Source organism: Anarhichas minor, unplaced genomic scaffold (genome assembly GCF_050575085.1).
Source record: "Anarhichas minor isolate MPS153535 unplaced genomic scaffold, ASM5057508v1 ptg000026l, whole genome shotgun sequence".
NCBI classification, from domain to species: Eukaryota; Metazoa; Chordata; class Actinopteri; order Perciformes; family Anarhichadidae; genus Anarhichas; species Anarhichas minor.
In genome coordinates this window covers 3,837,444-3,862,696 of record NW_027466472.1, presented here as the reverse complement: position 1 = coordinate 3,862,696, position 25,253 = coordinate 3,837,444, and the positions used below count along the sequence as shown (strand labels likewise).

At 43.7% G+C, this 25,253-nt stretch overlaps 1 protein-coding gene across 2 annotated transcripts; it reads right to left on the bottom strand.

Annotated features, from left to right (window-relative positions):
- Nucleotides 1-1,121: 1,121 nt before the first annotated feature.
- Nucleotides 1,122-24,851, bottom strand: ets1 (v-ets avian erythroblastosis virus E26 oncogene homolog 1). Of its 2 annotated transcripts, none has more exons than XM_076100181.1 (8): nucleotides 24,395-24,851; nucleotides 12,204-12,323; nucleotides 11,510-11,710; nucleotides 11,142-11,219; nucleotides 10,434-10,631; nucleotides 8,805-9,065; nucleotides 4,610-4,728; nucleotides 1,122-4,324 (listed from the first exon to the last, which is right to left on the bottom strand). In XM_076100181.1, exons 1-8 carry the CDS (start codon nucleotides 24,459-24,461, stop codon nucleotides 4,109-4,111), a joined length of 1,260 nt encoding a protein of 419 aa, XP_075956296.1. In that variant the 5' UTR covers nucleotides 24,462-24,851; the 3' UTR covers nucleotides 1,122-4,108. The 2 variants fall into 2 exon arrangements, with proteins under 2 accessions (XP_075956296.1, XP_075956295.1); XM_076100180.1 differs by having other exon boundaries at nucleotides 10,434-10,679; nucleotides 24,395-24,850.
- Between the last annotated feature and the right edge of the window lie 402 nt (nucleotides 24,852-25,253).

Genomic DNA, 25,253 nt, shown 5'->3' with positions numbered 1-25,253 from the left:
CTGGTCTGGATCATGAGCCCAGTCAGAGCGAGGGAGGTGGAACAGGAGAAGAACCACCTGCGTGACCTCGGCCTGGCCTCCGCCAAGAACACCACCAACAGGAAAATATGGCTCTGATTTTAACAGAGGACGGCTCTATCGTGTTTGCTTTGGGGTTACATGTGAAATATGTTAAATCTGTCATGTATGTACAGTATATTCTGTTTTATGTGATGTATACAGTACGTGTGCTTTATTTCATCAGCATCGTTCTCATTTTCACATTGCTTTGTACATTGTAAAACACAATTTACAATTGACCTAAATGCACAATTCTAAAATGATGTTGACATTGAAAATATTTTCTATCGTGTTCTGTTTCTACATCCAGATTTTGTAAAAGGGATAAGCAGTCTACTGGACCTGTCTTTTGGCCGTATTGCTAGACTGCTGCAGCGGGGCCAAACAGCTGTGCTGTGTGGGGCAGCAGGCCATGGCCCTGTATGTTTTTATCTACAGTGGAATTTATATGAGCCCGGGGTTACAAGCACATGAATGGGCCCCAGTGTGCTGGTTCTGTTTTTGACGTCACCTCATCAGTGCGCATGGGACACACTCGTTAAAACTGTGACACCGTGGCCCGCGTGGATTTCAAAAGGAACTAGGCCCCCTTTGAAGGACCAGAGTGTGTTGATTTGAACAATACACCGATTTGTCTGACTAATTTGTGCCACTTTGAGTTACGGATTGTTGCAGAATCAACTGTTAATTAAAACTATCTATCAATATATTACTAAATGTATGTATGTATGTATATATCGGTTTGTCTACCAACAACAGAGTTCAATTCATAATTTCTTATATCTGTTCAGAATCGCTTTGATTTACTTCTACTAGTTCTGTAAATTGTGTTCTGGCTTAATGTTGAACTGTATCAAACACTTCGTCAACATCACATCTTAGACCACACCATGTCCTGCAGAATAATACAGTAGCACAATGTTGCCATACAAAACTGTGAAATTTACTACAATGACTGTTTATAAATAGTATAGCAAAGCCAGTATATTATAGTAATATATAGTACTACTCAGTATAATAGTGTGTTCTCATAATTCAAAACAGTAACACCACGCAGAGTATTAAATCTTTGTTCACATATATATTTTATAACATTTTGAAGTACATTAAGTACATTTTAGAAATAGAAGCTACAGTTTATAAAACCTTTCCAGCAGAAATCATTGATGGGCCAGCATCAGCCTTTTTTCTCTAGCAGACAGGTCTATTTTCTATATAAAAAAAGAATACAAAACAAAAACAAATCGCTACAATATTTTGTCCTGCGCTACCTTTATATTCCCATGAAAGCACCAGCTGTCTGCATCTCTTGTCTTTTATAAAATATAAATTATTGAAAAATATTCAAATGTTTGTGAACTAAATACAATAAAAATGATCTCATAACAAAAATACAGAGACACTATAAAATATACAAAAAAAAACAACAACAAAACATCCAAAACAAAAAAAGTTTTCCTTCTGAATCCATTCTGAGATATGCATATGCCACAAACTACTGGTGTGTATACACTTGCCTGACTAAGGTTCATTAATACATAAGACCTGCAGTAGATTGTAATCTGTGACATTGAACAATAGAATATTTTCCTGACATAATAAATTTTAAAATTCCTACATTTTAGGAAACAAAATGTTTTCTTTTAGCACATTAATCTTGTGACGCCAACCATACAGATATTATGACCTTGTTTGTGTGTGTGTGTGTGTGGGGGGGGGGGGGGGGGGGGGGGGTCACTTTTTCCAGGGCATCGACAACCATTACAATTATGATAAAAAAAATCTGGAAAGTTCTCTAATATAAAACACTGACAGACAGAAAAAGAAACCTGAACAAAACAAAGATAACAGTGTTTTGGAACCTTGACATCAACATGCAGAGAAGAATGAAAGTACTGTGCAGCTTATTACTAATACATTTGTCTAATTCCTTGTGTCAGATGATGAACATGGGTGAGGGTTTGTGAGTCAGTGTGCTTGATGAAGTTTGCTACCAATCAAACATAATGGACATATCCAGCATCTCTTTTCTACACTCAGTGGGAAACCCAGACCAGCGAAAGGCATTCCTCTTTGTCCTAAAGCGTGTGTGCTTTCCAACACATTAAACAAAAAGATCAAATAGAAGTCAACACTTTCCAAAAGTGTGAGAAAATTCTGGTCCCCGTCTTCCGACATCGTGGACGATACGCGAAGCACCGCGGCCAAAGACCTCACAAGGGTTTTGGTTATTATTCCTGCTTTGTCTCTTGCTTATTTGTGTAATCTGGGTCTCAATAAAGCATTATGAAATACAATCTGTACAAATAGACATTTTCATCCATATGGGTAACATTCAGCCATTGTAAACAATAACATTGTATTCTAAGATGATATTCCACTTTGGCTTTTCCCATAAGACCAGTGACTGTTCCCACTGGTATGGGTGGAATCGTAAATGAGTTACTCACTATGAACTGAATATTGTTTTGCTCATAGATAAGTAAAACACTAACCCAAAAAGTATTTACAAATGTCTGCCACTAGTCCTACATGCCTCCTATTTGCAACGAGGCTTCAGCTGCATCGAACTACAATGGCAGTGGAAAATGGAGAACACAACCCATGTAATGCAAACTTCCAAGTCTTTCTCCGTCACACCTTACAACTGATCATCACCTGCGGTATCCACGGACTCCTTTCAGTCCCCTTCATCTATCTCACAAAACATCCGCTTCTCTCTAGTCAACCTTTTCTTCTATTGCCTGTCCCTCTTTGTTTCCTACACTGTACCTCCACACTGCATTCTGCAGCTGCGTCCTCATGGCCAAAATGTACTGCATAAGAAAAGAAAAAGAAAAAAAAGAATAAATTCTGACATTCTTAGGATTTTGTAAAATCACTCCCTCGACTATTTCACTTGTGATTTTATTGTATAGACAGATAAGACAGGAGACTATTCAAACACGTCTAAAGCAACACGAACAGACAGTGAACCGACAAATTATGCATCTAATCTGCACATTAAACAACTCTTCTTACCAAAGACTCCTGAATTCCCCCACATGGATTGTCTACAGTTTGCTAATACTGGTGGTTTATGCAAAAAATGCACAAGTTTCACAATATGTGTGTCTAACAAGGTGGCAAACATGTAAGTAAAAGGTGAAAGCGTCAGTTTCAAAAGCAACGGCTACTTTCAGTTGTCTGTCTATCAAAAGCTCTTGGTATGAGTAATCTCACCATGTCCTAAAAGCCTACAAAGCACAGGGCCGGTGTCTATAGTGTCGTCTGATAACGAATCAGCACATTTCAGTTAAAGGCTCCTGGAGAACAGATCAGATACACTTGGCATCTAATGTTTGGTTCCACTGTAATACCGTCATTGACAACATAAGAAAAATACTCTTTCCAATATATGCCCGGTAGGTCTACATTGGGTGTTCTCAACATCAATACTATAATACTGGCGCAAGCATACGCTCCTCAAACAACAAATGAAAAACAACACTTTTTGGTCCAAGCTGAATATTCTCTTTGCCAATGAGAGACACTGAGCATTTATGTAAATATGTCATTATACCTTCCTTAGTTTGGTTTAAACAGTTTTGGCAACCCATTTTTTTTTCCTCTTCTGCCTGCTCTACCCCAACAATTAACTGGATCTATTATTTTCTGTCTGGGTTATCTCAGACCTTCTGTCGTGGTCCTCTCGTCTCCCCACTGTGCTACTTAGGCAGAACGGAACCTGAACTCTACCCGATAGTGCTCCGTCTGCCTTGAGCTGCTAAATAATACAGGTACATAACCACACATACGCACGCTCACACACACACATCTCAAATGCAACAGGGTATGAATACAGGCTTTTGGCTTGTGCCTTCTTTTTACATGGTCTGAGAGACAGGAGCTTGAAGTTGACAAAGACCACAGTTGGTCATTAAAAACATTTTTTTGGTCCCCAAAAAAAACGGTTTACCGACTCTATCAAAATAGTTAAGACCACTTCATGAGCCCCTGTCCATGTGTCTTCTAACTTTCGTCTTCACTTCCCGTTTTGTCTTTGCTTTCACTCGTCCGTATCGGGCTTTACGTCCAACATTGCATGGAGCTCCTCGGGAGTGTACCCCAGCAGGCTTTTTAAGTCACAGACAAAGCGGTAGACGTAGCGTTTCCCCGATGTCTTGTGGATGATATTCTTGTCATAGTAGTAGCGTAGGCCACGGCTCAGCTTCTCATAGTTCATCTTGGGCTTGTTTTTCCTCTTGCCCCACCTCCGAGCAACCTAAAACAATGCAAGAAATAAGCGCGTCAAGATGCGTCACTAACGATATAATGAATGTGTAACAAACTATTTCAAATCAAAGCCACACTTTTTTATATGGAAATCTATGAGAATGTATTCATTGACATTTCACTAGTGATGTAAAACCAGCAACCCTTCCCAAAAAGATTGATGGAGCGAAACGTTTTTGTTTTTAAAAAGGCAGCAGACATCTTGTTCATCTGGCTAACTACTTAGGACCTCCCAGCACGTGTACCAGTGACCAGCGGGGTCACAACCTCTCACCTCATCTGGGTCAGAAAGCTTGAACTCCCAGCCGTCGCCTGTCCAGCTGATGAAGGACTGGCAAGACTTGTCGGTCAGAAGCTCCAGGAGAAACTGCCACAGCTGGATGGGGCCGCTGCCTGCAGGACGGATGGGGGAGGGAGAGAAAGTGTGCATTAAAAACAAGCTATTTACACTGAGGAGACACAGGTCGGTGTGTGGACTTAACTAAATAACGCTAATGTTGGGGCAAAGATATGAAGACCCGGACTAAATTCTCAAGTTCTGTAGTCTTTTTATTAGTTCAACGCTCGAAATACTGTATTATAGATAATAATACATTGCATATATGGTGTGTTGATTGGTTAAACACATTTTTGGGAAGAATATACAAAAGTGAGACATCGCAGAAAACTACGCAGCCTATATTCTGTTAATGCACTGCAAGGACAAGAGGAGTGTGAAAATCCTTGAAAAGTGAAAGGTGTCTCAACAGTTTATACTTCGGCCATGCATGATGTATGTGTTAAATATGCATGCCAATTATTCACTTATGTCTGAAGAGGGACAACGTAAACCTTCTAATGTGGGTCAGACTGAAGTACAGCAGTGGAACTAAATGTCCTCCTAAATACAACAGTCCCTTTCATTATGCATTCCCTTGTCTGGCAGTCGCCCTGTGCAGTATGTGAATCTAGAGTCTGTGTCTGTATGAGTTCCATACTGATGAAATCACTAGTTTAAAAATAAGAGGGGCTGCCTGTAGACTTCAGCAACACATCTCAGGGATTTGAATGCAGACTGCGTGTGAGAAAGACAGCGGTTGCTAAGTTGTCTGTAATGTCGCGATGGATTCATGAATAAAGAGTACCAGTTAAAAGTGAACTTCAGCGCTATTACAACAGCTTATTAGATATTGTGGAGGGAAAAAAAAGGAGGGAAAGCAGAACAAAGATAACCAAAAAAAGGGCTCCTCTCTGAACTAGATACAAGGCAGCGCACTTTGATCTTGTGGTTTTTCAGCACACTCAACCACCCACTTTTGAGGCTCGCAAGTTGAAATCACACCTGCCTATGCAGCACACCGCCTCAGCAAAATTGAAGCTACGCAAAAGTCCCCTCTCTCTCTCTCTCTCTCTCTCTCTCTCTCTCTCTCTCTCTCTCTCTCTCTCTCTCTCTCTCTCTCTCTCTCGAGCCTCAGAAAACCAAATGTGCCCTTATACAACACGAACAAAAGCTTTCAGGGAAACAGACGTGTGGGTTTGAACACTTGAAATGGTGCATGTGAGCCTTCCTTTACTCCTGCAAGGATTCGGAGAAGGTGCATGACAACAGCCGCCAAGACTTTGGAAAATAAGTGGCTGTGCAACACCGAGTCTCTTTCAGACAGAAAGCTTCGACTCGCATTCCAAAAGTCTGCCACTGTAATAGCGAGCCCACATAAGGGTGACACAGTGCCCGTTTACCAGCCCCCCGTGCTCTCACGCCAGAATGGAGGCGACCCCCTTTGACAAAAAGTTTCCAAAAATATGTTACAAGTCTCCATGCACAATGGGCCTCATTGAAAAAGCATAGTGTGGCAAAGGGGTGGGTGTGGTGGGGGCTCGCATTTGGAGCAGAGTTAAGAATCTGACCCGAGGTTTGATAAATGAGTCTTGAGCATATGCAGCCACAGCAAGAAAGCTGGGTGGTGAGTGGAGCTGCAACTGAGGAGTAATGTATGGAATACTTTTTGTAAATGTAAAATAATAATTAAAAAAAAGTTATTCAGATCAGGGTTCTCATATTTGAAAAGGTGACACCAGCTAATATGTAGTGTTTTAACTTTGTGCAATAAATTATCAATATTTTTACCAATACATACAACATGACTACATCTAGTAGCAATGCAAAATAAGTACCTCGGTATGCATGTGTATGTTTGTACTTGTGAGACGGGAGCCGGAGAATAGAGAAAGCAAAGTATCAACGATACAGATTGAGAGTTCACGGTGTTGTAAGGCCGCCTGATGTTACTGTAGACAGAGGTGCAAATGGCAAATTGTCACAGGAAACCGCTGAGATGACAACTGGAGCTTCACTTCTTCACAATCTCTCTGCAGCCTTATCAGGCGCTCTGTCAAGTGTCACCTGTCAGCCCGTGACTGGTGCAGGAAGCCGAGCAGAGCAAGCATCAATTTGGAATCTTACAATTTTTTGGTTGAGGTCTCTCTCTCTCTCTCTCTCTCTCTCTCTCTCTCTTCCTGTATTTCTTCATCCACCCACACATATGCGCATGGGCAGGCACACGCATGTACAATCAAATAAAGCTTCCATCTTTGAAGGACTACACTCTCCTTGCGCTGCTCCTAATAACAGCTTGGACTGCAGGCTGTTTGACATTTTTCTCTTTCAGGAAAATGTGGGTATTTTAGTGTGACATTTCTTTTTATTTTTTTCATCTTCCTTCCTCCATCTCCCTTTTCCCCATCTTGTAAAGGCTCAGAGGAAGCACATTCTCCTCTGTGCGAGTACATTACTATGCATTAGGCTGGGAACACTCGCCAGGCTTTCACACATGAGCTCTTTAGAGTCATCTATCCTGTCGTAACAACCCATACATGTCAGACGTCAAGATTGAAGCGGTAAATGGAGCCAGAAAGCTGTGGGGTACATTTGAAAAGATTTTTGAAAGAAGATATTTCCTCATGCTCAGGTTTATATTTTGATAGAGTACAAAATTATTGTCAAAGCTTATCTCATAAAGGCGAATGTCGTCATAGCTTGTTTATAAACTCCTCATCAAGGTAACACAAATCTAGAAGGTGTACGTATCTCTCTCGTTCGTCCTGAATTTATCGGCTGATGCGTCATATTTATTTTTCGTCATTTATTTTCAGATTCTTGGTTCAGGCCACTTTTGTCAAAGACGGTGCAGGGAGCAATGCATCCTCTAATGGTCACTAGAGGGGCTGTTAGACTGCGTCTTTCTCCTCATCATTTGATTATGTGCATTACGACATCTTTCCAACATCATGAATGACTCATTGTTCTATAAGAGGCTTTTCGAGCTAACAACCATACAGTTGACCATTTAACTTGTGCATACCAACTTTAGGACAGTCCGTCGAGGTCTGATGTTTGCACTGTTAGTGACATTGAGACATTTTCTCGGATTTCCCCTTTTCCAATGCTGGCACTCCTGCAGCCTTGTGACTACAATTGAAACATGGCTGAAAAAGTCCCAAACACAATCCAACCGCAAACAGCCGTGTATGTCTTAAAGAGTTGAACTAAATCCTTGACTCGTGAATACAAAGGCGTAATATGTATTTTCTTATGCAACACGTGGTTTAAATGTGAACTGTTAAAAGTAGTAACAGTAGTTGCTGAAATAGTGCAAAAGCTTCAGAAGAGCGTGCAGATATCTCCACGTCGCATTGAACTTGGAGAACACACGTAAGCCGCCTTCTTTGAGCATGTACGAGTACGAAGATGCTTCTTGAGATAAAGATGTATATATATGTTTTTCTCATATTTTCTTATGTGCAGGCATCATTTCTATGTTTCGCCGGCGTTGCTAGGACGACCTGGAAAAAATAGGTTGAGATGCGGGCTGCAGATAATAAGGAGGTGGTTGAGAAGTGAAGACAGAACAAAAGAGTAAGAGAGAGTGAGAGAGAGAGAGAGAAGAAAAAAAGAAGACAGTACAAGCAAAATCTGTTTTGCTTCCTGTAATGTGCATGACTCTGGGTTTGTTTTTCCTCTTCTGGTCTAAAAGCAGTGCATTAAGGCACCTCCACATCTGGGGGCAGAGCACTGCATCTTAATCATTAAGAACTGGTGGCAGGAACTAAGTGTTTCTTTTAGATCCGTTTTGAGAATACTTTACCCAAATTACAGAAAAAATAATTGTATTATTACAAACACCAATATTATATTTTATTGTAAATAAGAAACTATATTTAATAATACTATGATGATAATATATGTATAAATATTACTACATTCCATTTATGTGTAGCAGTATCACAACCCCGGGATCTGGCCAGCTTACTGGCACACCTACATGGAACAGAGCTTTGATTCATTTTATTGCTTACCCTGTGATTTCCCTGCTGTGACATTTTTAAAATGTCTGCTGTAAAACGGTCTGTAAAAAGCCGCAGCACTTTTTCGAGGTAGGACTGTATATATAACGATAGTGTATAAACTATGACCTATAGACAGCTCTTACCTGTGTATCCTGCCAGTGCAGCCGCTGGGATGACGGGTTTATCCTTGCTGAGGTCTGAGCGCTCCCTCACATAGTCTTTGAAAGTGCCCTTGGGCTTGTGGCTGTGCAAGGCAGCGGGGTAGTCTTCCGAGTCGAAGCTGTCGTACGAAGGTACCCGCTGCAGGCTGCTGAATGAGGACTGGCTGCTCCATGACTGGGTCAAGCGGTCACAGCTCTCAAAGCTCTCGATGCTCTCGAAGGAGTCCTGGCCACCGAGCTTACCTAAAGAGGAAAGGACGGGCGGAGATGGCAAGACAAGGAGAAATGAAGTTGTTACAGAGGTTCAAACTGTACATTTTAGAGTCACATTTTAAAAATCATCGAATAAAGCCTGAATTTGTATAATGTAAGACTCCTCTCTCTGCTTTTCCTCTAAGAAATTTCAAAACAATAGATGTGTAGCTGTTTTTCAAAGTGATAACTTCAATGCATAAGAATTATAATTGTTGTTACAAGTATTCGGACGAATTTGACAAATGTATGAAAGCGTCGTAAACAACACCTAACAGTAAATTATGCTCCCAGTCACTAAGCTATATTGCTCTGTACGGGGCCACGTCTTTCTCCATTTCACACCTCATTTCTCTTTTGCAACCACCATATGGATTTGACTTTAAAATGGAAGACATTCACACAAATTGCGTTGCTATTTTTAGCCTTGGGGAAAGATAAGAGGAGCCATTCAATGACGAGTCATTATCAAATGACAGATAATGCAGCCCCTCCTATTGATGCCCAAATCTTCAACTGCTTAAATTGAAGCCACATGTGGATACCAGCAGTGCTACAAAAATACTTTCCCACGTTGGGAGAGCACAGCGCAATGTTCAAAAGCTATGTGTGATGCATGAGGGTCGGACCTCGTACCTTGTAGGCAAATGCAGGAGGATCGCACAGTGTGCACATGGCACATGCTATTCATTTATACAGCTGGGGATTTGTGAGAAGAAAACCCTAGCTTTATGGCTAATAATGTAAACCACGCTGCTGATTCCTCGGTAAACTATCGCTGGGAGAGAAAACAAGCCTGCGCATTCAGTAAAGCGGTTTCATGAGAAAACCCCACACTTGCTCGCTGAGGATGACACCTCTATCTCCTTACCTAGAAGTCGAGGAAAAGAGGCCAACAGAAACAAGAAGAAGAAAAAAAAAAAAGGTTCTTGAAGGTTACACCACTTGAACTGCTTTACATAAAGGACGGGAGGCAAGAACAGGTTGTGGCTTTGGTTCGTGTATCACACTGACAAAAACAATATAGTTCTCTTTTTTTTTTTTTTTCCCAACCTAGAGTCTAGAGTGTTCGACGCAGGTTTGCTCGAACCACAAACCAACCAGAGGGCCTGCTTTTCTTCTCTTCTAATACATGCACGTTGATGTGGCATGACAAGTTTCTGGTAGCCTCAGCACAATCACACGCACACTGACACCCACGCAAAAAAACATTTACATGAATTCGTATGCGGACACATTTATCGCAACACTCCATCCAAGCAACGTGTTGATTAAAACAGAAATGCAGCACATTCTCCACCGCGATGCTCTGCTTACAAGTAAGTATCTAGGCCTCGTATTTAGCGTGCGACCCCTCACCTCTGCTGAGGCGTCCCACACACATGTTGTCGGGGGACACCACCTCCTGCTTGACGGTGAAGTAGTCCCCCTGCAGCGGGTTGATGGGCGTGTCCCGTAGGATGACAGCGGGGTATTCACTCTCGTACTTGAGCGTCAGCAGTTCCTCCGAGCTGATGGGATGAAGTGTCTGGTAGGACTCCGTGATGAAGCCGGGCTCTGAGTATTCAGAAGGAGGGACACATTGAGCATGCTCAACACCGTAGCCTGGAGAGACAAAGGGAAATGAGTGTGGATAGAAAGCAGAGACGGAGAGCAAGGAGCGGAGCAGAGCAGAGCAGAGCAGAGCAGGAAGATCAATCTTAGGAGAGCCGAGTCATAATCCATCTTGTGCCAAACGCTTAGTGTGTGAATAGTCCATAGCGAAACACAGCCCTGAGTGCAGAAGATGAGTCTTGTGCAGGCAAGATGATCATACGTGTACCTAACTTTAGCAAAACTTATCGTGATGCCATATTGTTTCCTAAGATATGTGGTCAATACATGCACATGGCTAAACAGGCTTTTTACTGTATATGGAAATCAAAATGACGAAGGGATCTTTTCCCATTAAATTCAAAAACTATTTCATTCACAGCACTAAACCACTCCTCTTTTTTCCCCCCATTCATATGGCACCGATCTTGTGCTATTACACAGTGATTGACGACGAGTGTGATGAGTACTTACTGACAAAGTAGTCTGAGGTATAACAGGATTCCTGGAAGTTGGAGGTCAGTCCATTGATGGGGTAATGCTTTGCATCCTCTTCATGAAAAATAGATAGAGAACGAGCATCAGTGACCTCGCCATTGATTTCCATGTATCGTGTAACTGCAGCCAGCATTGTAAAAAATTAATGACCTGAGCTAAATTGCATCTTCCTGTTTGCCTCCTGTTACTATTGAAAATGCCAACAGTGTCCTAAATTGGTGCAAGCAGCGATATCACCCTGTGTGGTACACATACTGTATGTGAGATTTTAAAAAGTTGCAGACGATTGTCTAATAATAATACAAACAATCTGAAAATATGTCTTTGGACCAATGTGGCCTTACCTTTCTGAAGCATTCCTAGATGTTCCCAAAGGATGTCACCCACAAAGTCAGGCGCTAAGTCCAGGAAGCGCTCCATCCCCATCGCACACAGGCTGGCTCCGTTCACGCAGAACTTGCCAAAGTCGACATTTTTCAGACTGAACTCGTTCACTGTCCACGTTAGCCACGCAGCCACATGGTTTTCTGTCCACTGTCTGGGATCTGGAAAGGGTCACAATTGGCGATTGTTTTATTAACTGTTTAAATAAAAGTATTTGTGCAATTTGTTGAATCCCTCTGTTAAAATGTACATTCAAAAACAAACAGGTACATAGCAGTGTTAATGACAAGGCAGATATAATATGATTACTTAGACAGACACTGAGAGTCCAGCTCTTTCCAAACAGCATGAAGAGGCTCTGTGGTCGGCCTAACTCAGTATTTCACTCTTTGGAAGCTGCAGTCAGACAGTCTGCCCGTTCGGAAATGTATGTAATATGAGGCCATTTCTGGAATAACTGGGTGTCTCCTTGTTTTCAGTCATTCTAAGAGATGCCTTCACTGAATGATTTAAAGCAGGCTATAATGTGAACTGATCTGAATGTGAACGTGCATGGCGAAAAAGAGTTTTCTGAGGGCTCATGCATTTAACTTCCCCCAAACAAAATAAATGTTAACAGGGGCTAATAAGAGCACAAGCAGCTGACAGTTTTACCTTTGGGAATACCCAGCCGCTGCTGCTCCTTCGTGAAGCCACTGAAGGTGGCCTTCAGAGCCTGTGACATCATCTCTTTACTTCCTGGAGTTAGCAGGGGGACGTCTCCACACTCCGGATCTGCCGGTCACAAATCAAAAACGAAATTGATTATGTTATTATTGCAATTACAAATATGCTAATATCATATTCTGCTTTAATTATTATTGACAACTGACAATGCATCCTGTATTATATTTCATGCTGAGAAAGATTACCGAGTGAGAAATTAAATTGAGACAGAGAACAGGGGGTGGGAAAGAGAACTTGTGAATGTGGCTCAGTTAGATATTCTCACAGACACACACACACACACACACAGAGAGAGTTGTATTAGGCCGTGATCAACAACATGGCTAAACAATTACATCCCGTCTAGACAGACAACGTCTCTGCATGAGATCCAATCTATTTAAACAAGACCTGTCACACTGTCGCATCTGAACTGTTTACAAACAGAGGTAACACTGCATGTGCACTATTTTTGCACATGTGCATGTTTCAGAAAGGCTGAATAGTGGAAACAATGTTTCAACAGTTTTTAAACAGAATTTAGTGCACGATGAGTTGGGACAGTTCAGAGAATGGCTTCAACCACTTTTTTTTTCCTGGCAGTTGTTTGGAGTCGTAGGGCAGATCTGACTCATCTGGCACTCTGCATTAAAATAAACACACAAGTTTACTTGCAAATACTACAAACACTAACAGCTCTCCTACCACCGCATGCTGGGTGGGAGAGCTGCGTCTGGTGCCCATCACTGACCCCATGAACCCCTGCTAGCCCTCCTACCATGCTGCCCTTGCACAGTGGGCCTACTGTCACCGGACCAAGCATGGGGTCAAACATTTTGAGAGGTCAAGGGTCGAGGGATGAGGTGATGATGTCACAAGCGGCTGCTGGCGGGTGGCTAGGAGAGTTTGGGGGTGGGGGGTGGGCTCTCTCTCTCTCGAGGGTCTCTGTCACACACTGGGCTTTCTGTTCTCTGCTCACAGCTAGTGGGCAACCCAGTGCGGAACAGAGCTCCCTTTGATGACTTTAAACAGTGCCTGATGACTCACACTCATCTAATTAGAATGAACAGTCTGCAGAAAAGTGTGGGATGAGAGGGCAAAGCAGGGGAGATGATGAGGGGAGAAGGGGAAAGACCCCCGGGCCACTAACACAAGAATAGACTGCTAAAAACTAATCTGGCAAAGACTCAACAAATGACTTGTAAATAGACATAAAAAGGCCTTATAGAGTTCAATTAGCTGACATGCCTCATTCAATCTGCAAAGCGCCCACACTCATTTACACAACAAAGACAGACGTATATAATGATCTGTTTGAATCGTGTCTAATCTTGGGGGCTGAAAGTGCGTGGGACAAAACTTCAACATCTTGGGGCTTCAGCGGGTTAAGGTGCACACAAATTCAAGGGTTCAATCGGGCTTTGATTTTTTTATTGAGCATGTCTTTCTCTTTAGCTCATCCCTCCGGTCGCTCTCCGTTTGCGCGTCAATTCAAATCGTTAAAAGGCAAATCACAGAAGTCTTTGCTTGAAGGCAAAACCGTGATGAGGGAGAGTTGTGTCACTCCTCTCACAGCAACGGCATTCGTCGAACCCAGATGTTCGGGCTCCAGTGGCTGGTGGTTTTATCTGCCAGCAGTACACTGGGGCAACATACAGTTCATGCTTGTTTTCACCAGTCGCTGACGTCTCGACCTCGACTGGAATGCTCAGCAGCTGTCCCTCTTTTGCCCATGCAACCAATGGCTGTCTGGCTGTTTGTAAAATTAGGTCTCCCAGTTTCTTTTTTTCTGTCCCCCCCCCCCCAAAGAAAGAAGCCTCGCAGCCTCGCAACAGGCCGGAGACAGAGGACAGACAAAAGCCCTTTGCTTCTTCTTGTGATTCAATTAGGCATGCAATAATATATTGCTCTCTGTTACTCTGTTGGTGAACAAACAGAAAGTTGTTTATTCTCTGCTCTTCTACCTTGCTTTTACTTCCGACTTGAATGAATACAGCCTTATATAAAGACCCCAGTTTAACTATTGTCAGACAGTTGGCGGATAAAAATAAAATGAGCAGTTTCACAATGTAAATAAGACCCGAGCGAGCTCTCTTTATGTACAAGTTGCTCCTGACAGCCAGGTTGTGTAGGCCTCTGCTGAGCTCACGGTTTTGGTGTACACTCAAATGTAAATGCTGCAAACGGCTGCAAGCTGAGATGGGACTGGGGCTCAGACAGTCTGCGCTTTGATGTGAAGGCAGGGGGTGAAATGTGGCAGTTTATTTAAGCTGGATCGAGCAGAGTTTGTCTGCACTTTCGAACCGCTTACGCCCCTCCCTCTCCATCGCTTTTATCAACCCAGCCCCAGCCTGCGCAGGCCACACAGACTTGAACCCACTTTAGCACTAAATCCTCCATCAAAGACACTAAACACCATCGCGCACGAGAACTACCATTAGGCACTCTGAAGAGAGAAATGTGTGAACCATGATTATAGAGCAAATTTAAATGAGAACTGGCAATTTGTTTGATTTATTTTGTTCTTAATTTGAATTACTTATTTCTCTTCTTTGAAATGAGTTTTGAAGTGGGATTTATGTTTAATGTCTTGCAGCAATGCAAAGCACACAAATACCTTCTAAGTTTGTTTATTGCTCCAAGGCTGTTAGGTGACTGTACAGCAGTTGCTATAAAACACAAATTACATTTTCAACAGAACAATTTACTGTCTTAATAGTGCTTTATATGTATGTGCATCGCTTTGTTGTGTTTTTGTGAATCGAAATCTTAAAGAGATGAAGCAGAGGACACGGCAAGGCTGAAAGGAAAACAAAAGAGCAGAGAGTGCAGTGATAGCAGAGCAGCCTCCATGGTGAGTGATCCATGTGAAAGTTATCTGCGGCAGAGCTAATGTACAGTGTGCATCCATTAGCGAGAGAGGCGAGCTCGGATCTAGACAATCTCTAGTAAATGATGAAGTCCTGATAGGATTTCAATGCCTGCGAGTCCCATTAGATACAGAATGGTCAGTATGTACTGAGAGTTAGAGCATCCACAAGTCATCACTTTCCACATTAGACGGTGTGGGTCTGTCCACAAAATGAGTTCCATCCACTTAGCTCAAGAAATGTGGGAGTGGGTGTAAATCACATGCAACATTATGGCATTTCACTAACAACTAAAACGAGTAAAAAGAGCAGCTGGAGTGAAAATTTACGAAATGACACCAATTGCTACTAATGATGTAGAGAGAATAATAAGTCCATCTATTCTAAGAATCGCTGATGAAGTGAGACTGATGTTTAGTCTGGATTTACAGTAAAAGGTATTGATTAGCTACTCCCCTCTTGCCATGATATGAGTAATGGACGGGCTGCTGAGTGCGACGACCATATTTTCCCCGAGGGATTCTCACTGACAGACCGTGCACTGCCCTTGTAACCAAGCCCCAACCCAACCTTAGACCGGGGTTCTGTTTGGCACCTTAAGCTGTTCAACTGACACACATGAACCAAATTAGCAGCCTTCTTCGCCTGTGCGCCAGAGTGTGGGTGTGAAATTGGGATTTTTTTTTTTTTTTTGCGGCTGGGGCCAAAGTCTGTGGAGCAGGAACAGACGGAGATGGGCAGGGCAGGATCAGGGCTGGGGAAGATCCCGGGTGGGTGAGGGATGACTGAGTATGGAGGCCCGGGGGATGAGTCACCGGCCTGTAATATGAGCCCATCACAGGACGAGAGAGCCGGGGGTGGGCACAGCGGGGAGAGAGAGCGACGGAAGAATGAATGGGAGGTCTCATAATGCTCCCTCTCTTCTGCTCGTCTCTGGAGTGACATCACAGTGGGATCAGTGCCATCTCCCAGCCTCTGGCGGAGACTTGGTTCATTCATAAAGCCTGAACTGCTGCCTCCGCTCAGAGTGATGCAATGATACAAGCAAAGCAGGCAACCAGACCCAACAAATGGGGGACAATATGCTTTCTATCATGCCATTGAGTTATAAATAGACCTTCAGAGTTCGTCCAATGGGTGGTAGAGTTTGATGTGAGGAAGAGAGTCGGCTGTAAACAAAAAAAATAAATCAGGATGACATCTAAAAGGCTATTCAAAGCTGGGTTTGTGAAAAGTGAAACACGTTAGGGTCAAATTATCATTTAATTTATATCAGTTTCAAAGCATGTGGCAAGTCATGTCTCCCCCCTTCTGTAGCGGAGAGTATGGTGGGCTTTATTTATCAGCAGAAGAGTCCATTTCCTGTGGCTAAGTTGCCACTTCCTGTGGGAAATGAGGTGAGTTGTGGGTTCAGGTGAGGGTCATACCCTTCCTTAATATCCCTACATGCACACAGGTACGTATCAGCGGGGTCACGACGCGGTGCAGGGAAAAGAAAGGAGGTATTGGCTACTTGCCAAGGGCTTATAATCGTCTCTTTAAAGCAGACCAGTCTATCCACAGCAACCCAGAGGTAGCAGTGGTATCTGAGAGGGCCTTTGATGGAGATCCGTATCTGGACCCCTGGTCTGAGAACGCGGGGTCATAAACCCGACCAACATGAAGGGGGCCCATTCAGTGCCACGGGGTGATAAAGTGGTGGCTGAGGGCTGCAGTGGAACGAGAGGAGGGGTAGCAGTCTGGTTTTGAGAGGGACGCTTGTTTCGGCCAGCCGCTCCACTGTTTAGATTTCCATCTCAATGCCAATGACCAGGAGTATATGTCTTGGCCTGGCTCAAGCAGAAGTGAAGAAGCCAGACCAGACCCAGACCCAAGCCTGGAGCAGTGTTAACCTAAAAAGATCCTACACATAAACCAGGACCATCACAGACAACAGTGCTGAAACACTCGTTTTATTCTTAGCTCTCCACCACTGGCTTCTGGCTGCCCTCTTGAAGCACAAGCCTGCGGTGGTGTAAGGCAGCTGTACGGGACGAGGCCGCTACTGCTGACATCTGTGTTTGGCCATGAAACTAGAGTTGTCCGGGATCATCACCACCTCAGACATATCGGCTACTGAAGCAGACAATAAGTGAGACTAATACCCGATAGCTGCCTTGCCATCTTTCTTTATCCCACTCCCTCCATCTCTGAAATCATATTAGCTTATGATGTGAAAGTGTATTAACTCTACTGTTTATGCCAAAGTCTCAGCGCTTGATATGACATTACGTCTGAGTTTGAAATGATACGCGCCATCAGCAACAGACGCTAAACATATTTTTGCTAAAAGCTTGATGGAACTTCTCTCCTTTCTAGAACAATGAAGGGGACAGAGACAAAGCAAATTTAGCAGGATTTGGCTCCTTGGTGCTTATTTAATTGTCTACAAGCTTTGTTGCTCTGTGATCTTTAACGGTGGGAAAAGGTCTGTTTTTTGATTTTTAGGTATGCCTCAAGTATAAAAAACAGAGCAAGAGTCATGCGCTTCTCACATCACATTCCACAACCTTCATGTTCTCTATTACTTTGAGAAGGCAGACTAATACAATTGGGGAAAACAAGCTAAAAGCCAGCATGCACTAAAGCACTACACAGACAAGTATCTCATGGAAAACCATGAAGTTGTGTGACATCCATATATGTTAACTATTTATAATGAAAGCACTACTTGGTAGTCTTGTTTTATCCATCAGTGTTATGCCTAGTGGTGAGAAAGGGGAACTGACAGGCGAGGGCTGTGCTGGAGAGTGCAGGTGGTGTTAGCTGAGCCGTATCCAGGCTAGCTTCTCTCCCAGGCCCCCGTCCCTGTTGTAAACAGACAGGGGATGCTCTGGGGGAACTGTTTAGGCGTTAAACCAAACACACGACACATCCGACAAACAGTTTACTCTCTGTGCTGCATTTTTTCCACAAAACATGGTGCCTGCCCCCATTTTTGGTCCAAACTGACACATTCCACAACCAGTTTCCTGATAAAATTGTGAATTATGTGGGACGGCACGCAGCCACACATTCACACACACATCGATGGAACTGTTTGCCACTCGGCCGATCTTTTGTGCAACACATACGCATGTAAGACTTGTCGTGGCTGGCTCTAATTATACATATAAGAGCTCGTTGCTTGTTTGAAGGCAAGCTATGGGCGACAGATGGATACTTGATAAATAAATTCCCCCCAGACCGCAGTGTTTTCATGTTGCGTGCCTCACATTCCACCTCTGTTTTACAATCACTAATGTGCTTCTCACAGCTTTCTTGTTTTCCTCTAATGTGACCAAAAATGACTTGTGGTCCAAGTGGCACAATGGCTTCAGCTCAGGAAGATGAATTGCCCTTCTATTTTAACTTAGGCTAATAAGAGCATAAAAGATCAAACCTCTTCTTTCCTTTATCATATTTAAGATGTGGCTGTTATTTTTCACGATGCTGTGAAACACCTCAGCTTCGGCTTACTTGGCTGCTTGAAGAGATGTAAACCACAGCATGATAACTGGAAAGTCACAACTCTGTTTCGCAGTAAGTAATGGAAACCATTTCCTAAACATGCGTTTTCTCATTTCAGAAGTTTTAACTCACCATCACCTTGCTGTCTCCATATTCCTCTCTGTTTCTATATGTCTCTATTACACACACACACACACACACACAGACTGTGACTCACTCCATCAAAGAATGACTGGACTTGAGGGGATATCGTGCTGCTTCGTTTGACAATGTGACTGGTCATGATGAAAGCACTGACCATATCTTGTAAAATTCCTGCGCAATGACTCAAAATTGGTCACGCTTACCCTGTAACTATGCATAAAACAAACACGTTTTAGGCAACAAACAGATCATCTGCAATGAGCCTTTACGTGAAGCCAAAAGATCATTTTCCACCAACACAAAGGCATTTCTGAAACAGAATATTGTCAAAGTCAAGTTGTCATTATGCTTCCAATATGTGGGCCTACAGCAGACATAGTAAGAAAAGTAACTCATTTCCATATTTGAAACATGCAGATACTAGAGAAGTCAGGCTAGGCAATGGAATCCAGCTGCTTTTAGTCTCTCTAAACTCCAGAGGCAGTCCAAAGACTTACACCGAGTCCCTCTCCTCTACCACCTCCATGGCTGCCAGAACACATGTGCCTCCCATTTGACTGCGTCACCGGGGCTCGACTCATCGTGAGCACCACATAGTTTCACCTACACAGTGGAGCCAGCCACCCATGTGCACACACCCTTCCTTATCTTCCTTTGCTTCTGTCAGGCCAATCAATCAATAAAAGTCTGATGATGTAGGTCTGACAAAAATAAAGCCTGTGGCTGTGGCCCATTTATTCGCCTGATTACAAAAGCAGCATGCTGACTCCAAAAACAGGTGGTGTCCAGCATTCGCAGACAAAACAGAAAACAAGAAAAGGAAATCTGGAACATACACTACACAAAATGAGTGACATGGCCTTGTTGAGGACAGCTGAACGTTTGTTGCCTTTCAGGACACTGGACTGATTCTCAAAGCAGGCATCTTTCTAAACTAGCCCAGTTTTCATTCCATTATAAGAAACACTGCTCCTAAATGTGGAACCATAAAACAGAAACAGAGTAAGAGGACAAAAAAAGACGTTCTAATGCACTCCTGACAATGTTGAGGGAGGTTGTGGAGCCATTTTGGGGCAGCATCAGGCCAGTTAGGCCTCACAGACAGACTGGTAATTTAGTGACGGGAGAGGCCTGTGGTATCAGAAACCAGTAAGCAAGGCAAGCAAGCGCACAGCCGGACAACCAGTGGCGTGTGGTGCAGCAGGCGTCTAGTGCCGTGACTCAGGGATTACAAGCAAGGAATGACTGGAGATGGGACAAAGTGCACTCACTAGGAACTCACTATACACCACATCAAGGTGGCGTGCGAAAAAACCCATGTGGCCAACAGAAAGGCACTGGAAAACAGGGGAAGAAAGGGAAAGGAGGGGGAGGAACACTTGACAAGGAATTGTATGAGTGGGTGGGTGAAAGATTGAAAAAGAATTGTCCAAAGGAAGCTTATTAATGCTTTATTTCACCAGCCAAGGAACATATTATCCTTTGTTTTGCTTGTTGGCTTTTTGTGGAATGTGAGTAAAACGAGAAGCTGTTGAAGACTGATCGAAAGGAGAGGCAACTCTAGTCATTTTGATCTCTAATTATTCTTTAGCATAACAAGGACTATTTGCTACCATCATATCGGCCACACCTTGGAAGGCCTCTTTTTTTCTCCGTCCCTCAAACACCCAACCCCCTCTCTCGCTCTCTCACACCATATGCTTACTATTTAGCAGACTGCTGTATCTGGCATTAACACGCCTTGCTTTATGACTAAGCTTTATAAGCAAAGATTAAGGCGTGTAGTCACCGGGGAAGCGTCAAGATAGGACCAACGCATTATAATGGTTTTATGTTTATATGGGCAACACAGCAGATGACGGGCTTGATGAAGAAGCGATGAATGAAACCCGACTGAATGGAAAAGAAAAGCGAAATACTTTGGAATCACTGAGTAAGGCGGGAAAGAATGAAAGACAAGAACCATTGTGGAAACTCAGACAGCTATTTCATTTGTATCCACCCAGTCTGTTGACAAGTCTGACCAGCACAGGGAGGGTCCATTGAGGGAGCTGGTATCAGTTGCCCTCTTGGCAGAGTCATGGCCTGGTCAAACACTACCTAATGACACGGAAGTGATGCACTCACTGACTACGGTATCGTCCTCAGTTTAACACGGCGCACATCAGGTGGAAAACGGACCGGTTAGCGCCGATTGGCCCGATTCATTGACGGACCACATCAAGAGAAGCCTGGATCACCCAAACTGTGTTTGCACAGCTGCCAGGCGGCCACGCACACTCAAACATCGGCATATATTACACTGTGCTACTGAAGGAGTGCTGACACAAACACACCGAAGCAAAAACCTGGAGCTTATGTAACACCCTCTGTTCTGACACAAGCTACCCCTCTCCGCACCATACCAACATGGGAGGCACCTTGGAAAAGAAAAATCAGTGAAGCCCTTCCAAGAGTCATTGGTGGGGCATGGCCTGTATGCGCTTGTGTGCATAGTGTATGTGGCGGGCGTGGAACGAGATGCCTTATAAGGGCTCTCAGAAGAAGCATCAGGCACGCCAGTTATAACAAACAGCAGTGTTTTGATCAGATAAAAGTGAGCCTCCCACTCAAGCTCCCTCTATGCCTCCATGCATGGCACCCAGCAGGGCATGCTCACAAACATTCCTGTCAGCCACTGAACCCCGACCTTCAGGCCTGACGAACAGAGAAAGAAAGTACAAGAGGGACGACTCACTCAAGTCTAAAGCGGACAACTCCTTGTATTGTAAATGATTGACATATTAAATCTATACTTGGATAACCTCAGAACAATGGGCCTCATTCACCAACAGTTACTAAGAAAAGAATTCTTCTTAAAACCCACTTATGCAGAATTCAGGAATATTCTTATATTGACTCATCTCAAAATTGGATTTGGGTTTGGGTTTTGTATGCGTGTCCCCATACCCCCACATAATAGGTAATCCATGGAACCACGAGAGACAGAAAAAGTAAATAGAGTGAGTTCCGATTCAAGATATTTTATATAATATTGAAATAGTTTGACTTTTTTTTGTTTTTACATTAGGTGTGGTTTTCCAACATAATTAATGATGAATTACCATGCCTCGAAAATACCTCAAACTTCAATTTCTGTGTGTGCAGATGGCCCGTGCACAGCTTCATACACTCAATAAGAACATCACAACACAAGAGCACTTGCTCTTTCATGTCTGTAATTTCACAATCCAACACCTTCCTGGTTAAGCAATGCTCTCTCCTTTCGTAAAAACATCTCTCTGTAGCGCTGACAGTTTTGTTATGGCTGCATGATGCTTTCAATAATAAGCTACCATGGTCTGGGTTACATGGAAGTGAGTGTGCTGTGTCAGGAATTGACAAATATGACTGAACAGAGGAATATAAGCTTTGTGGAACTTTAGATGCCCTGTTTGGGTGCACCTCTGACCCTGGCACAGTGTGAGCGCTTTAAAGGGAATTACCTCCACTGGAGAGAGAGAGAGAGACAGAGACAGAGAGAGAGAGAGACAGAGATAGGACAGGCCTTGGGTAAGCTGAGACTGGCTACACTTCCATCGCAAAGGAAAACACGCAATATAGTAAGGTGGGATGAAGCCACTTAAGGCCGTTGGTGGGTATGCACGTACAGAATGTGGTTGCAAGTGTTTGGAGAAGGAAAAAAAAAAGACAACATCTGTAGTTCCCACAATGCCGTAGCTCTGCGCTTGCTTGTGAAAAGCTGAGCATCCATGTTCTTTTGGGACAGCTGCTGCTTTCACAATTCCAACAAATCAACAAATGCATTCTGGCTTTGGTGTGGAGCTCTTATCTATTCCAGCAAGCACAAGCAAAGAGCCTTTCATGCTCCTTTGCATGCCTGAAACACTGAACATCACTATTGTGTCTTATTGGGATCAGAAGCAGACATGTGTGGGGCACTTATCTACCGAGCATGCTATTAGCAATAAGCGAACAGAACAAAGTGTGTCTGTGTGTGAGAGACAGGGGTGGAGTAAAGATTTGTTTGTGTCAAGTTGTGAGCTGCTCCTTGGCAGCCTCAGCCTGACCCGAGTGCACCCTAGTATGCGAAGAGCGGGAGCGAGCATTGCAAAATGGTTTTGCAAGATAGCACTACGCTTTGGCAACTTAACTGCAGCTGTCAGCACTTTTTTTTTGCGAGTTTGTGAGACGTGTATGTGCGGATCTACGCTGTGCAGGTATTGACGGTGAGGAGCGGGCGGTTAATGTGGTGACTCACAGCCCCCTTAGTGGGTCAACACTAGCAATTAGTATAAAATTTCCACGATGCATCAATGCTGCTTGCTGCGCCGTGAACAGGCTCAACGCCACCTGAGCTGCAAATGCACAGGGGATTTGTTAATGTAAAATGCTGCTGGATGCAAATCATCCAAACATGCCACCATGTGTAACATCAAAAAAAAATAGAAGAGAGAAGTGAAACCACACAATGGTTTGAATCCAAACACTGCTCACAGTTGTGGGCTTCCCTGTGTTTGCCCTGGACTACCCCTGAAGCAAGCCAAGTCTTCCCAGGCAGCGGGATCAGAGAGGCCAGCCTCAGCACTGCAGATTCATCACCTCAGCCTGCCTCTCCTTCCCTCTGGAAAGTCAGTTTCAACCACCGCAGAGGAGGGGGAGGGAGGGAAGGAGGTGGAGGAGACAGCAGGGTTGGTGGGGAGGGCAGTGATTAGGCACTACTGCCTTTCTCCCATGCCGGCTGGGCAGAATGCCCTGGCTCTCCCAGAGTGGCACTGAACGTAGGGTCAGAGACGGGTGTTTAGATGGGGGAGAGAGAGAGAGAGAGGGAGATGGAGAAAGATCTGCTGTGAGATCGAAGCAGGAAGAAAGAGAGTACATGAAAACTACAAAGCATGTGTCGGTAGTCAATTGGAGCGACATGCGTCCTAAACACAATATGACAGAACTTAATGTACATGACTGTTTGCGGGAACATGTAAAAGCAAATCAGACCGTTTCAAACATGCAAGTGTGTCTGAAAGTGTCATCCACATGAAGGAATGTCCAAAACAATGTAAACATAATCAAACTATGTGGTGTGACAATTTATTTTGCCTACATGAGAATATTAAGCATATACGTTTGTGATGTGTCCACAAAAGCAAAACAAAATTACTTTACTATAGTAGCCCACGGATCATCGTATTGCTAATTATAAAGGCACGCCAGTCAGAGTCTGATGAATTCAATAAACATGAGAAACACACACACACACACACACACACACACACACACACACACACACACACACACACACACACACACACACACACACACACACACACACACACACACACACACACACACACTGGCTGTGGATGACATTACATGACTGTACAGCCTCCGGCGTGATTGCATTGTTTCTTAAGTGTTGCGTGTTGTCCAGTATTGAGCAACCGACAACCATATGCACTCTGAAATACGTTCGCGACGTCATCTCCCTCTCAGCGCGTGTAATTGCCGAGAATTATCACTGTCAACATCAGCGCGATCCGCCAGCAGCCGGCAACGTTACAGGGAAACCAGTCAGGAGTAACGTTAGTCTCGTGTTAGCTGTCAAGCGCTCACAGAAGAGTTGTAGTGTAGCCTACTCACCGTCCATTTTTTCAGCCTTTATGATTGTTAACGTCGGTTTCATATCGACAGCTGCCGTCATGACCATCGGATCACTTTGACTTGATGACGCCGCGTCCCTCTTTTATTCTAACAGCTCCACACAAAAAAAAAAACACTATACGAGGAAAATCTTCTCTTCCTTTTGGCGCCCCGCTCAATTCTACTTTTTTATTTCTCACACTGAAAAACGATTCAGTTTCTTTTTACTCCTAACTTGTCTTTTTTTTCTCTTTACCTCTCCGGTACATGTACACACACTCCCTCTTTTCCTCGTTCTTTCTCACTCACACACTCACTCACTCACTTCTTCCTCTCTATCTCTGCCTGTGGGCGTTGCTTAGAAAAGAGCCGGAGTGCGACGGCAGCTGAAGGGGGCGGTGTTTGGGGCTGACTTGCCAGTTGATTCACAATTCAATTACAATGCCCCCCCCCCCCCCCCACAACACTCCTTGCGCACATGCACACACACACACACACGCACACGCGTGCGCGCACTACCACCTCCCCCGAGTCTCAGTGAGAACCTACTTGTACCAAGACCCCTTTCGCGTCATCAGGACGCAGTTAGGAATCTACATGTTCCCGCAAATCGCTCGCGTTTTATAGGGATGAGACACACTGTGGAGATGTGAGAGCTGCTGAGAAGCCTGAGAAGGAGCTGTGGTAATGCTTTAACACGTTCCTTCCCAAACAGTCCATTCAACAGCTCCAGCATGCCTACTTTTAAGCTCAAAAAAACAAAAACAAAAAAATCAAGTTTTAAACATCTCATGAAAAGACAAAAAAAAAGCAAATCAGAAAAAAACGTTGCAAGTGTGTCTGAAAGTGTCATCCACAT

Excerpts from the sequence above, each read along its gene's own strand:
- ets1 (XM_076100180.1), bottom strand. The coding sequence starts at position 24,461 with ATGGTCATGACGGCAGCTGTCGATATGAAACCGACGTTAACAATCATA. Across the intron at positions 12,324-24,394 it reads AAAGGCTGAAAAAATGGACG|ATCCGGAGTGTGGAGACGTC; the intron begins GTGAGTAGGCTA and ends TGTGACCGGCAG. Across the intron at positions 10,680-11,141 it reads TACCTCAGACTACTTTGTCA|GCTACGGTGTTGAGCATGCT; the intron begins GTAAGTACTCAT and ends TTGTCTCTCCAG.